The following is a 14,188-nucleotide window of genomic DNA, read 5'->3' on the forward strand; positions in this document are numbered from 1 at the left end:
TAATCCTTGAACGCTTCATTATTATATATATATATTTTTTTTATTTTTTTGTAGAACAATTGTGGCAAAATGAATACCTGTCTTTGAATTCTCTATCTAGAGTAGCTTTACATGAGACTGTTTCTTCTGAATTTCTCTGCCTAGGTTAATCCATAAAGGAGCTAACAGAATTGTTCTCTAAACAGAAACGGAGATTAATCTGTCTGTAAAACATGTCTGTCCGGGAGTCCTTCAATCCAGAGAGTTACGAGCTTGACAAAAGCTTCCGCCTGACTCGCTTTGCAGAACTTAAAGGCACTGGTTGCAAAGTCCCTCAAGATGTCTTGCAAAAACTGCTGGAGTCCTTGCAAGATAATCACTTCCAGGAAGATGAGCAGTTTCTTGGAGCAGTTATGCCAAGGTTGGGTAAGTAGTGCTAATGCGTTTTGTTTCCTCTCAAATAGGTAAAGAAGTATATTTCTTGTATTATTATACAGTTCTTTCCTTGTTGCTGTTTTGTGTCGTTACTCCACATTAATCTAACGTTTAAAGTCGTGGAGGAATCACTGATCACGGTCCGTTTTCTTCCCAGGCTAATATTGTTTCTGCACTGACCAGGAATGACAAGTAGATTCTCATTATTTGGAAAAGAAAATGCACTAGACCAACAAAGCATCTCTGCATATTGAGGACCCCAATAAACAACCCCTTATAGCTTTGTTTCCTAAGTATAGGTTTATTAATTTGAACTCTTAGAAGCTTTGCTAATAATGGTTAGGCCTCATGCACACGACCGTTGTTGTAGTCCGCATCAGAGCCGCAGTTTTTGCTGCTCGGGTGTGGACCCATTCACTTCAATGGGGCCGCAAAGGATGCAGACAGCACTCCGTGTGATACCTGCATCCGTTGCACCGTTCCGTGGCCCCTCAAAAAAAAAATAGCAATAGAATGGGTATTTCTACAATGGGCCTTCCGTTCCGCAAATTGCGGAAGGCACATGGCCGGCTTCTGTTTTTTGCGGACCGCAAAAAACGGAACGGTCGTGTGCATAAGGCCTTAGTTTTAGGATAGACTGTTAAATGGAAATGGTTTGTCTGTATGTGAAGTTACAAGTATCCTCACCGTGTACTGGTGATACTTCTATATTATTCTGTGTTAAGCTATATTGCCAACCAATATGTGTCCCAGGAAGCACATTTTGTTTCACTCATCCTCAGGATAGCTCATCAATATCTGATCGGTGGGGGACCGACACTCAGCATCCCTGGCTGTCATCTGTTTGAAGAGGAGGCGGCGCACCATGTGAGCACTACTTCCTCTTCATTACACTGCCCATCATCTCAGAAGTGCAGTGTAATTACACTGCGTTTCTGAGACGAGGGGTAGTGTAAAGAAGAGGAAGTAGTGCACGCTTTGAACGCCGCCTCCTCTTGAATGAAGTGAGTACTTGTAATTATACTACATCAAAACTACACAGGGCTCCAGATGGCGACCAAAATGGTCGCCAATGCGACTTAGAATTTACAAATGGCGACAAGACTTTTTAGTCTTGTCGCCATTTGCGACTAGACCCGCCGCCGCAGCTCTGCAGTTGAATACAGCGGCAGGGCACAGGAGATGATAGTTCTCTGCCCCGCCTCCGATATTCTTCTCAGCAGCGCAGTGGAGAAGGAGTCTCTCCCTCCCCCCTGTGCTGCTGCCGCCGCCAATAAGAAGAGAGACAGGAGGAGGAGGGGCTGTGGCCACTGCGCCACCAATGAAGATAACTGACCTGTTAATACAAATACAGGAGGCGGGTGCCGGAATCAAATAGCTGGCACCCGACCTCTATGACAGGGAGCTGCGATCAGCGGCAGTTAACCCTTCAGGTGCGGTACCTGAGGGGTTAACTGCAGCGGATCGCTGCTCCCTGTCATAGAGGTCGGGTGCCGGCTATTTGATTCTGGCACACGCCTCCTGTATTTGTATTAACAGGTCAGTTATGCGCAAAACATTGTAATGCGTTTTGCACTCACGTGAGAAAAATCGCGCGTGTTTGGTACCCAAACCTGAACTTCTTCACAGAAGTTCGGGCTTGGGATCGGTGTTCTGTAGATTGTATTATTTTCCCTTATAACATGGTTATAAGGGAAAATAATAGCATTCTGAATACAGAATGCATAGTAAAATAGCGCTGAAGGGGTTAAAAAAAAAATATATATAATTTAACTCACCTTAGTCCAGTTGATCGCGCAGCCCGGCTTCTCGTCTGTCTCCTTTGCTGAACAGGACCTGTGGTGAGCATTCATTGCAGGAACAGGACCTGTGGTGACGTCACTCCGGTCATCACATGATCCATTACCATGGTAAAAGATCATGTGATGGACCATGTAATGACCGGAGTGACATCACTACAGGTCCTGTTCCTGCAATGAATGCTCACCACAGGTCCTGTTCAGCAAAGGAGACAGACGAGAAGCCGGGCTGCGCGATCAACTGGACTAAGGTGAGTTAAATTTTTATTTTATTTTTTAACCCCTCCAGCGCTATTTTACTATGCATTCTGTATTCAGAATGTTATTATTTTCCCTTATAACCATGTTATAAGGAAAAATAATAATGATCGGGTCTCCATCCCGATCGTCTCCTAGCAACCGTGCGTGAAAATCGCACCGCATCCGCACTTGCTTGGGTTTCACGCAACCCCATTCATTTATATGGGGCCTGCGTTACGTGAAAAGCGCACAAAGAGGAGCATGCTGCTATTTTCACGCAACGCACAAGTGATGCGTGAAAATCACCGCTCATGTGAACAGCCCCATAGAAATCAATGGGTCGGGATTCAGTGCGGGTGCAATGTGTTCAACTCACACATCGCATCCGCGCGGAATACTCGCCCGTGTGAAAGGGGCCTAAGGCTACTTTGACACTTGCGGCAGTGTGATCCGGCGGGCAGTTCCGTCGTCGGAACTGCCTGCCGGATCTGCCGATCTGGATGTGACTGAAAGCATTTGTGAGACGCATCCGGACGCGGATCCATCTCACAAATGCATTGCAAGAACGAATCTATCTCTCGCTTGTCATGCGGACAGATGGATCCGTCTTGTATCTTTCTACACATTTTTACCGATCTGCGCAGGCCGGAAGGACGGATCCGGCATTCCAGTATTTTGAATGCCGGATCTGGCACTAATACATTCCTATGAGGAAAAATGCCGGATGCGGCATTCAGGCAAGTCTTTAGGTTTTTTCGCCGGAGATAAAAGCATGCTACGGTTTTATCTTTTGCCTGATCAGTCAAAATGACTGAACTGAAGACATCCTGATGCAAACTGAACGGATTACTCTCCATTCAGAATGCATGGGGATATGCCTGATCAGTTCTTTTCCGGTATAGAGCCCCTGTGATGGAACTCTATGCCGGAAATGAAAAACGCTAGTGTGAAAGTACCCTAAAATATTAAATTTAAATCCCCCCCCTTCCCAATTTTACATATAAAATATATAAACAATAAATAAATAAACATATTGCATAGCGCTGCGTCCGAAAAGTCCAAACTACCCGCCGTAACAGAAATAAATAAATAAAAACCATGCGATTCGCCATTTTTTTTTGTCACCTTGTCACCCCAAAAAATAGGATAGGACTGTTGTATTATGGGCTGAACGTTTCATAAAATGCGACATGCACGCGGATTTTTTTTTTGGTGTGTTTTTTTTTTGCGTGGTATTGAGTATCGCAATACTTTTTTATGGTGACGAAAGCTAATCAAAATTTTGGTATCGAAACAACCCTACGCCGATCTAATCGGCGTTGCGTTGTCACGATACCAAAATTTTATTCTGTTTTAATATGGCTCCTAAATTTTTTAGTTCAGGAGCCAATGGCTACTAGGTATTTATTTTTAGTCTGGAGCACTGCTACAGGGTGAGATGACGTGTTGTGTACTGAAGAGGAAGCAGTACTCGCATGGAGCGTTGCCTCCTCTTCAGACAGCTGATCAGCGGGGGTGCCGGGTGTAGGACCCCCACTGATTAGATATTGTTGACCTATCCTGAGGATAGGTCATCAATATGTACTGGCTGCACAACCCCTTTTAGCAGCTTAGTCTTTGGCTGGGAGGTAGGGTACAAGATCATCAGTCTTCCTCGATGCTCTATTTCAGTGGAGACCAGGCAAGAGATGTCCCACTCCCAACCTTAAAGGGGTTAACCCACTGTAAATATTTTTCACTTTATCCAACTGATCGGGGATTTAAAGTGTTCTGATGAATACAGGACTCTGCAGTTTCCATAATGCTCATGGATCAGGGCCCCAGCAACCATATATTTATTACCTACGTGTGGATAGGTGATAAATGTTTTTCATGGGATACCCCCTTTAAGGTATTCAAGTAAAGAGATGGAATCATGGGATAAGATTTCCTCATCTTCTCCGTTCAAAGAAAGACAACCATTTTGTTAGTGCAAGCTTTTGGAAGTTTCTCCCTGTGAGCAGTCACCAGAATGTTTTTCAGGAGCTTCCATGAAGTCTTGCAGACTGGCAAATCCAATGTTTTACATTGCAGTTTGAAGTTCCTGTAAGAGGAATTGTGACCAGAGCATCAGTCCTCTGTAATTATGGCTCACGTGCACATCTGAAAGGAGGAATGTCGCTCTGTTTTACTCTATCATCAGGTTCTTGTTGCCAGTCTTTCTTTAAACCATTGCTTTTTTCTTTCTAAATCTGCAATCCCACTTCAAAGGAAAAGTAGTATATGCTGATAGTCCTAGAATAAAAGACACTAAGCGAGGGTAATAGGATCATTGGTGCGGACATCTAAATCATTGTTTGCTACCTTCACAGTATGGAGAGTAATGATCTCTAATGCCATTGCTTGCCCCCATGCAGAATCGATATTTGGCGGCAGCACATCTAGAAGATCTAATTTACACTGTTATACAAGCTGTACACTGACTACTTTTTGTGTCAGATCTTCAGTGTTGTCCCATGAAAAGATATAATAAAATAGTTACAAGAATGTGAGGGGGGGACTCACGTTTCTGAGATACTGTATATAAAATCCAAGTATAACACAATACAGTGTAGCGTCCACGTGTTTCGGATACCATAATATGATTCTTACTCATGTAGACTGCATTGGTAAACTGTTGCAATCTATGATATAAACAATAAGATAATCACATGTTACAGTCCCCAAGGGGAAATAAAAATGTGTGAAAAGTTTCAAAATATAAAATAAAAATTATATCGAATTTCTAATCACCACCGCCTCTTTATTTTACAAATAAAAATAAGAAAATAAAGATCATTAATGACGCTGGTCTAAAAATGTCCTGTACTGTAAATATAAAAATACTAGCTGAAGGACCCGGCTTCGTTCGGGTATATTTAATCTATTTCATTTAATGTTTGTGCGTCGTTAAAAGATATAAACACTATCCACTATAACAGTGACCTCTACAGCACCCCGTCCCTTAAAATTGGACCTCCACAGCAGCCCACCCCCTTAACTTTGACCTTTACAGCAGCCTTCCCCTTTAACAGTGACTTTCATAGCATACCACCCCCTTGACAACGACCTCCACAGGGGCCCTCCCCCTTAACAGTGGCCTTTACTGGATCGGGGGTGTGTCCTTTTGAACAGCTTACTCTAAGACAGCAGCACTGTGCTGTCTGAGTGTGAGCTGCAGGGAGAAAGTCACTCTCCTACTTTTGCAGCTGACAGAAGTTGATTTTTACCTTCTTTTTTTAAATCCTCGGCTCAGGAGTGGGAGGGGCGTGGCCTAATCAGATAAGGAGCGTGGCTTGGTGGGACCTGGGGCGGGGTTTTAGGTCTTTTGAGGGTGGACACATTGTGGCAGGGGGCGTGTCATGGCTCCTTCCTGCAAGAGTGACGCCCCTCTGGACACCTTACTGGCTCATTTGCATAACAAATAAACTGGATTTTCAGAGGATAAAAACATCTATTGCTGGAACAAGGCACATCTGGAAATAAGGTACTAAGTGCTATTAGGCCATGGCTTTACTGCAATAGCGATTATCCTGGTGACAGATTTCCTTTAAAGCTCTCCTACAGCAGTGAAGATAAATGGCTGGGTTGTTATGGAAACCTGGAGTAAAACTGTGTATGTGGAGGCTGGAGGACCTGCGAGCTTCTATTGGCTAATAAGGGTCATGAGACCAAGCTTCTATTGGCTAATGCATTTTTTGGGAATATCTCAGGAACGTCCTAGAGAGCTGAGACCTGGTCTAAAACCTTCCCGGACACCTGATGTTACCTGTGTGCCAAATTTCGTGATTGTAAATGCAACGGTGCGGATTCCTTTAGCGGACATACATACACTCAGCTTTAAATATTAGATTTATCCCAACCAGTGAACAGAGTATCAGAAAAAAAATCAAAAATGGCCGATTCGCAGTTTTTTGGTCGCTTCACCTACCATATTAAATAAAAAGTGATCAAAAAGTTAAACATCCAATAATGGTATCAATTAAAAATACAAATCGCCCTGCAAAAAAAAGGCCATGTTTACAGTATTAAAACACAGCAGAAACAATAAAATTTGTTATCCCTGTAATCCTACTGAACCACAGATTACAGCTAACAAGTAATTTTTACTGCATAGGGAATTCCGTAAAAACTAAACCCGTAAACAATGGCAGAATGGTGCTTTTAACCAATTCCACCCCGTTTTAGAATTTTTTTTCCCCCACTACATTATATATATTATAAAATGGTGCCGTTCAAAAGTAGAACTTGTCCAGCCAAAAATTAGCTCTCATATGGCGTATATAAAAAAAATAAAAATAAAATTGTGGTTCTGGAAAAACAAAAGTGAAAAAAAAAAAAAACTGTCGGGAAAGGGTTAATAAATCTGCCTCCTTTTTAGACTGTCTGTGTTTGCAGTGTCTAAATGTTACACAGCATTAGTAAATCTTCTCCAGTGAGCGTCAGCCATAAAGTCTCCTAAAAAGCAGTGTCAGTTTCAACCAACCAGATGACTTCTTACATTTCCAAATGTAGCCTGCAGAAATAAGGAATGAAATATCATTGTTTGCTATAAGTAAGGGTACTTTCACACTAGCGCTTTTGTTTTCCGGTATTGAGTACCATCCTAGGGGCTCAATACCGGAAAATAACTGATCAGTTTTATCCTAATGCATTCTGAATGGAGAGCAATCCGTTCAGGATGTCTTCAGTTCAGTCTTTTTGCCATTTCAGGACAGAGAACATACCGCAGCATGCTGCATTTTTCTCTCCGGCCAAAAATCCTGAACACTTGCCGGAATGCCGGATCCGGCATTGAAATTGCCGCATTGACGGATCCGTTCTTCCAGTCCGCGCATGCGCAGACCTTTTAAATCTGTGAAAAAAATAAATACCGGATCCGTTTTTCCAGATGACAACAGAGAGACGGATCAGGTATTTCAATGCATTTGTCAGCCGGAACTGCCTGCCGGAATCCTCTGCCACAAATGTGAAAGTACCCTGACACATACACACACTACAATAAAATGGTTTTGGTTTAATGGCTCTGTCTTTTCGGTACTGTTAAGGATACCCTTTGTCTCGGCTTGCTTTGTCAGCAGAGATGAGAAGCATTGGCCTGTGCAGGAGCTGTATGGTGGCCAGCCCTTCCACCCAGGTATTTGCACAGTGATGCAAACACAGGAAAGATTACCTGTAAAGCAGCCTTTACAAAAGAAACAGGATATGTGTGGCATCATGCCAAGAGGTTAAAGCAGTCTGATGGGGATTAGAGAACCTGTTCATCCGTCTACAACGTGTACAAAAGCCCAGAAACTGAAGCATACTTAGAGGCTCTCCAGCTAAATGTATTTGATATAAATACAGTGCCCACAGGGGATGAAGGTGGGATTTAAAGGAGCTGTCTCACTTCAGCAAATGGCATCTTTCATGTAGAGAAAGTAAATACAAAGGCACTTACTAATGTATTGTGATTGTCCATATTCTCTCCTTTGCTGGCGGGATTCATTTTACTATCACATTATACACTGCTTGTATCCAGGGGTTATGACCACCCTGCAATCCAGCAGCGATGACCATGTGGGCACGCATGCACAGCTGTGGTAATAACCCATGGATACGAGCAGTGTATAATGTGATGGAAAATGAACCCAGCCAGAAAAGGAGGCAATATGGATAATAATACATTAGTAAGAGCCTTGTATTAACTTCCTCTACATGCCATTTACTGAAGTGAGACGTCCCCTTTTACACATTCCTGACATTTTCCGTACATGATGTCGGGTCTTTAAAGATGGCGCCCACAGTGGAGCAAGCTCCGGGTGCCTACTGTTTCGTACAGGTGACAAAATCCATTTAAATCTCGGGTTACACAGTCTTTCTGACACAGTTGGTTTAGTGTGTAATGCAAAAAGGACATCTTGTATTTATCTGGTCCATAGGCATCTGTGTCTCTCTCATATACATACAGTCAGGTCCATAAATATTGGGACATCGACACAATTCTGAATTTTTTTGCTCTATACACCACCACAATGGATTTGAAATGAAACGAACAGGATGTGCTTTAACTGCAGACTGTCAGCTTTAATTTGAGGGTATTTACATCCAAATCAGGTAAACGGTGTAGGAATTACAACAGTTTGCATATGTGCCTCCCACTTGTTAAGGGACCAAAAGTAATGGAACAATTGGCTTCTCAGCTGTTCCATGGCCAGGTGTGTGTTATTCCCTTATTATCCCAATTACAATGAGCAGATAAAAGGTCCAGAGTTCATTTCAAGTGTGCTATTTGCATTTGGAATCTGTTGCTGTCAACTCTCAAGATGAGATCCAAAGAGCTGTCACTATCAGTGAAGCAAGCCATCATTAGGCTAAAAAAACAAAACAAACCCATCAGAGAGATAGCAAAAACATTAGGCGTGGCCAAAAGAACTGTTTGGAACATTCTTAAAAAGAAGGAATGCACCAGTGAGCTCAGCAACACCAAAAGACCCGGAAGACCACGGAGAACTGTGGTGGATGACCGAAGAATTCCTTTCCTGGTGAAGAAAACACCCTTCACAACAGTTGGCCAGATTAAGATCACTATCCAGGAGGTAGGTGTATGTGTGTCAAAGTCAACAATCAAGAGAACACTTCACCAGAGTGAATACAGAGGGTTCACCACAAGATGTAAACCATTGGTGAGCCTCAAAAACAGGAAGGCCAGATTAGAGTTTGCCAAACGACATCTAAAAAAGCCTTCACAGTTCTGGAACAACATCCTATGGACAGATGAGACCAAGATCAACTTGTACCAGAGTGATGGGAAGAGAAGAGTATGGAGAAGGAAAGGAACTGCTCATGATTCTAAGCATACCACCTCATCAGTGAAGCATGGTGGTGGTAGTGTCATGGCGTGGGCATGTATGGCTGCCAATGGAACTGGTTCTCTTGTATTTATTGATGTGACTGCTGACAAAAGCAGCAGGATGAATTCTGAAGTGTTTCGGGCAATATTATCTGCTCATATTCAGCCAAATGCTTCAGAACTCATTGGACGGCGCTTCACAGTGCAGCTGGACAATGACCCAAAGCATACTGCAAAAGCAACCAAAGAGTTTTTTAAGGGAAAGAAGTGGAATGTTATGCAATGGCCAAGTCAATCACCTGACCTGAATCCGATTGAGCATGCATTTCACTTGCTAAAGACAAAGCTGAAGGGAAAATGCCCCAAGAACAAGCAGGAACTGAAGACAGTTGCAGTAGAGGCCTGGCAGAGCATCACCAGGGATGAAACCCAGCGACTGATGTCTATACGTTCCAGACTTCAGGCTGCAATTGTGTCGATGTCCCAATATTTATGGACCTGACTGTATATCAAATGGTTTTCCCAGTCCGCTAAACAGATCCGCAAAATAAAAGCATTCTATCTGTGTTACTACTTTATATATATATTTTTTTGCTGCCCCATTGAAATTAATGGTTCGGCATACAGGCTGCAATAGGAATGGACACGGACCAAAAGATAAGTTTGTGTGCATGAGCCCTTATTAGGTAGATATTAGTCCATATTGGCTGCTACAGTTGTTTATAGTGGCCATAAATGTTAAAAGGGTTCTGCAAGTTTTTTTAAACTGATGATCTATCCTCTGGATAGATCATCAGCATCTGATCGGCGGGGTCCGACACCCGGGACTTCTGCTGATCAGCTGTTGGAGAAGGCAGCGGAGCTAGCAGTAGTGCTGCAGCCTTCACGCTGTTTATCGCAGGCCCAGTAATGTCACGACTAGTATCAACTGGCCTGGGCGGGGCTAAGCTCCATTCAAGTGAACAGAGCTTAGCCCCGCCCAGGCCAGTGATGCTAGTCATGACGTCACTGGCCTGCGGTAAACGGCGTGAAGGCCGCGGCGCCACTGCCAGCTCCGCTGCCTTCTCAAAAAGCTGATCGGCAGGGGTCCTGGGTGTCGGACCCCCGCCGATCAGATGCTGCTGATCTATCCAGAGGATAGATCATCAGTTTGAAAAAACTGCAGCACCCCTTTTAAGTGGTGCCAGGCGAAGGACAAAGCATCGAATTATCTTTCTTTCACAAGCCATCTTTCTTTGTACTTTCTTTTCAGTGAATAACCTTCTGTTTTCAGTCGGCTGAAATAATCACTCCGTTGTTAAATGTTACGCCACTAACAATCATTTTGGTTGAGTTGTCTGTTTTGATGAACTTTAGACTGACTTGTATGGGTACCTAATGAAATTGATTAAGTCTTGAGAAACTAAAGGTCAACCTGTACCTAGTGATTTGTGGTGGTGAAAGCATCACTGTATAGGCAAACAATTTGGAGAGTCTATCAACAGAAGTCAGTGGTAACAGAAATCAGACTGAGCCTTTTGACCATTCGACAGCAGTTATGACGCTGTTTCATTTCTAGAATTTCTGCAGAGATTTCTAGCTATCTCTAGGGACACTAGAGCATCTGTCAGCATGATCAACCCTATTAAACCAGGCATACTGTTGATTAAAATTATTATTTTTATTTTCTTTTTGGCATGTACCACTGCAGAGATATCATAACTTTTTTATATTTATGCAAATTAATTAGTTGGAGCACCGAGGAGCTGGCTGTAGTGCTAGAAGCAACTGTGCAGCTACGCCCCCATGCTCGGTACACAAGCCTCCCCAATTTGATTGATGGGACAAGACCTCTAATCTTGCCCTGTCTTTGACTTCTGCGCTATGGCTGAGATGTCTTGTTCTGTCAATTAAATGGAAGTGGATTGAGTACCGGTACTAGCTGTAACGCTGCTTCTAGCACTACAACCAGCCCCTCTGTGCTCCAACTAACTAATTTGCATAAATATTAAAGTAATATCTCTAGTGGTACAAGCATGATCAACCCTACCAGGCACTATGCCTGGTTTAGGGCGCATTCACATGAGCGTATGTATTTTGCAGCCTGCAAAATACATATATATATATATATTTTTTCTTCTTTTGTGGACCTATTGCGGCCAAGTGTAGGACATGTTCTGTTGCAGAAAGGACATATAGATGCAGAAAGAAAACAAAAGACATTAGCAGGACCTGAAAACAAAAACAAACAAAAAAACTGATCCAACACGAATGGCATCTGTATTTCACAGATCTGCATTTTGCAGACTGCAAAATACATACGATTGTGTAAATGTACTCTAAATAGGGTTGATCATGCTGACAGGTGCTCTTTAAGTTAGAGCATATATTAGAGCTATAATAGATCATCACATTATATTGTACTTGCTGAGCAGCTCCCTGAATCCTGGTTTGAGTTACTGATTGCTGCCACTCAGCCTTAGGCCTCATGCACACGGCCGTTGCTCGGCCGTCCCTGTATTGCGGCTTTTTTTAAAAAATATAATGAGGCGATAAGTAGAAGCCTGGACAGAGGCGCGGCTGTGGATAGAGATTTTGCAAAGGCTTTTGATGCTGTCCCTCATAGACGTTTAATAAGTAAAGTAAGGTCTATAGGCTTGGAAAGTATAGTTTGTAATTGGATTGAAAACTGGCTGAAGGACCGTGTCCAGAGAGTTGTGGTCAATGATTCCTATTCAGAATGGTCCCAGGTTATAAGTGGTGTACCCCAAGGTTCAGTGCTGGGCCCTCTATTATTAAATTTATTTATTAATGATATCGAGGATGGGAGTAATAGCACCAGTACTCTGCAGTCTATGGAAGATGTCCATATACTACAAGCTGACTTGAACACTCTGAGTGATTGGGCATCAACTTGGCAAATGAGGTTCAATGTAGATAAATGTAAAGTTATACATCTTGGTAGTAATAATCTCTGTGCTTCATATATCCTAGGTGATGTAGCACTGGGAGAGTCACTTATAGAGAAGGATTTGGATGTCCTTGTGGATGGTAGATTAAATTACAGCATACAATGTCAATCAGCTGCTTCTAAGGCCATCCGGATATTGTCATGCATTAAACGAGGCATGGACTCATGGGGCAGGCATGTGATATTACCACTTTACAAAGCGCTGGTGCGGCCTCATCTGGAATACGCAGTTCAGTTCTTTGCACCAGTCCATAGAAAAGATGCCCTGGAGCTGGAGAGAGTACAAAGAAGAGCGACTAAACTGATAAGGGGCATGAAGAAAGATTAATAGAATTAAATGTATTTAGTCTTGAGACATTTGGGTCCCATTTACATTGTATTAAACAGTTTTTCAGTTTAAAAACTAATGACCTATACTTAGGATTAGTCATCAATATTTTATTTTTTTGCTGCTCCGTTCCATTCAAGTGAATGAGATTAAGGGTGCATTTACACAAGCATTTTGCTGAATGGATGCCGCAGTGGGGCCGCAAAAGATGTGGACTGCATACAGCGTACTGTCTGCATCCGTACTTCCGTTCCGCGACATGGCAAAGAGAGAAAGAGCAGGTCCTATTCTTGACCGGACAAGAATAGGCTTTTCTATCATAAGGCTGGCCGTGAGCATTCCACAAAATGTGGAACGCACACCGCCAGTATCCTTGTTTTGCGGATCTGCAATTTGCGAACTGCAAAACATATGAGCTGTATACTGCAGCACTGCTCCTATTGAAGTGAATGGGAGCAGTTTTTTAGTAATGAGCTCAGCCCACCTCACGACAAATGGAGCTGTATGGTCCCAGAAGAGAGTGCTGGACCCCAGACAGTCAGCTATTGATGGCCTAGTAAAATCCTGACGAGAAGCTACTTATCCCAAGTATCTGTAGTTCTTACTAAGAAGAGTTGAGTTGAATTATGCTGCTAGAAAATGAGGCGGTTTGAAGTTTTTAGGCTACATTTACACCTACTTTAGTGGATATAATAGGAGTCTCCAGTGTAGATTCCATAAAAAAATAACAAACAAGATGGCGGAGCATGCAGCACAATACTGTCTGGTAAAATGACTCCCAGCATGATGGACAGATGGGACTGTTGGGCTCCATTGATGTGTCATGTAACTGATCTGGCACTAGTTAAATTTTTGTTCTGCTCCTTTTTTTTCTTCAATGCCAGTTAATTTGTTGCTACCTGACAGCCTAAAAGCCTAAAACTGGCCATCCCCATTATGCAAAGATACCCACAGCAATGAGAATGTTTGTTTGTTTTTGACATAATTAAGTCAGCTTAAATCTCTCTTCAATCATTCTCATCACAGCGTTACCCTAGTCTTCAAAATTCTGTAATTTGACGGCAAATCACAACCGAATATATATTATATATATATATATATATATATATATATATATAATATAGATGGATATAATATAGATAGATATATCTCCTACCTGTAATTCATGAAAGATGAACAGCAAAAACATTTGTTGATTTAAAAAAAAAAGACAATTTAGTTTAAAATGAATGAATTTAACATAATTGTATTTTTACTTTTTATAGGTATTGGTATGGACACATGCGTCATCCCCTTAAGACATGGTGGCCTTTCGCTCGTTCAGACTACAGACTATATTTATCCTATTGTAGATGACCCTTATATGATGGTAGGTCAATAAGTGTTTGTGTATATCTATTAGGCTAGGACCTTCACAGCGACTTCTAGTCACATGCTACAATCGCACCAAAGGACATTGAATTGTGGTTGCATTAACCCGCAGATTAAACGGGGTAGGATTTCTGTGCAACCATATTTACCATGCTAGAGTATGACTAGCAGCGTGACATTTTCCGTTGTAAGGGGTTGTCAATGTTATTTTTATGTAGGCAAACTGCTGTGAGCCT

General features: G+C 42.4%; 1 protein-coding gene across 3 annotated transcripts in view; it reads left to right on the plus strand.

The window, feature by feature from the left end:
• Positions 1–14,188, plus strand: part of SEPHS1 (selenophosphate synthetase 1) — a 110,181-nt gene that overhangs the window by 21,273 nt on the left and 74,720 nt on the right. For all 3 annotated transcript variants that reach the window (XM_040413160.1, XM_040413159.1, XM_040413161.1), the window contains exons 2-3: positions 145–405; positions 13,847–13,950. In XM_040413160.1, coding sequence (XP_040269094.1) covers positions 213–405; positions 13,847–13,950 — 297 coding nt within the window. In that variant the 5' untranslated portion in view covers positions 145–212. The remainder of the gene's footprint in view (positions 1–144; positions 406–13,846; positions 13,951–14,188) is intronic.

This window comes from Bufo bufo, chromosome 1 (assembly GCF_905171765.1).
Source record: "Bufo bufo chromosome 1, aBufBuf1.1, whole genome shotgun sequence".
Lineage (NCBI taxonomy): Eukaryota > Metazoa > Chordata > Amphibia > Anura > Bufonidae > Bufo > Bufo bufo.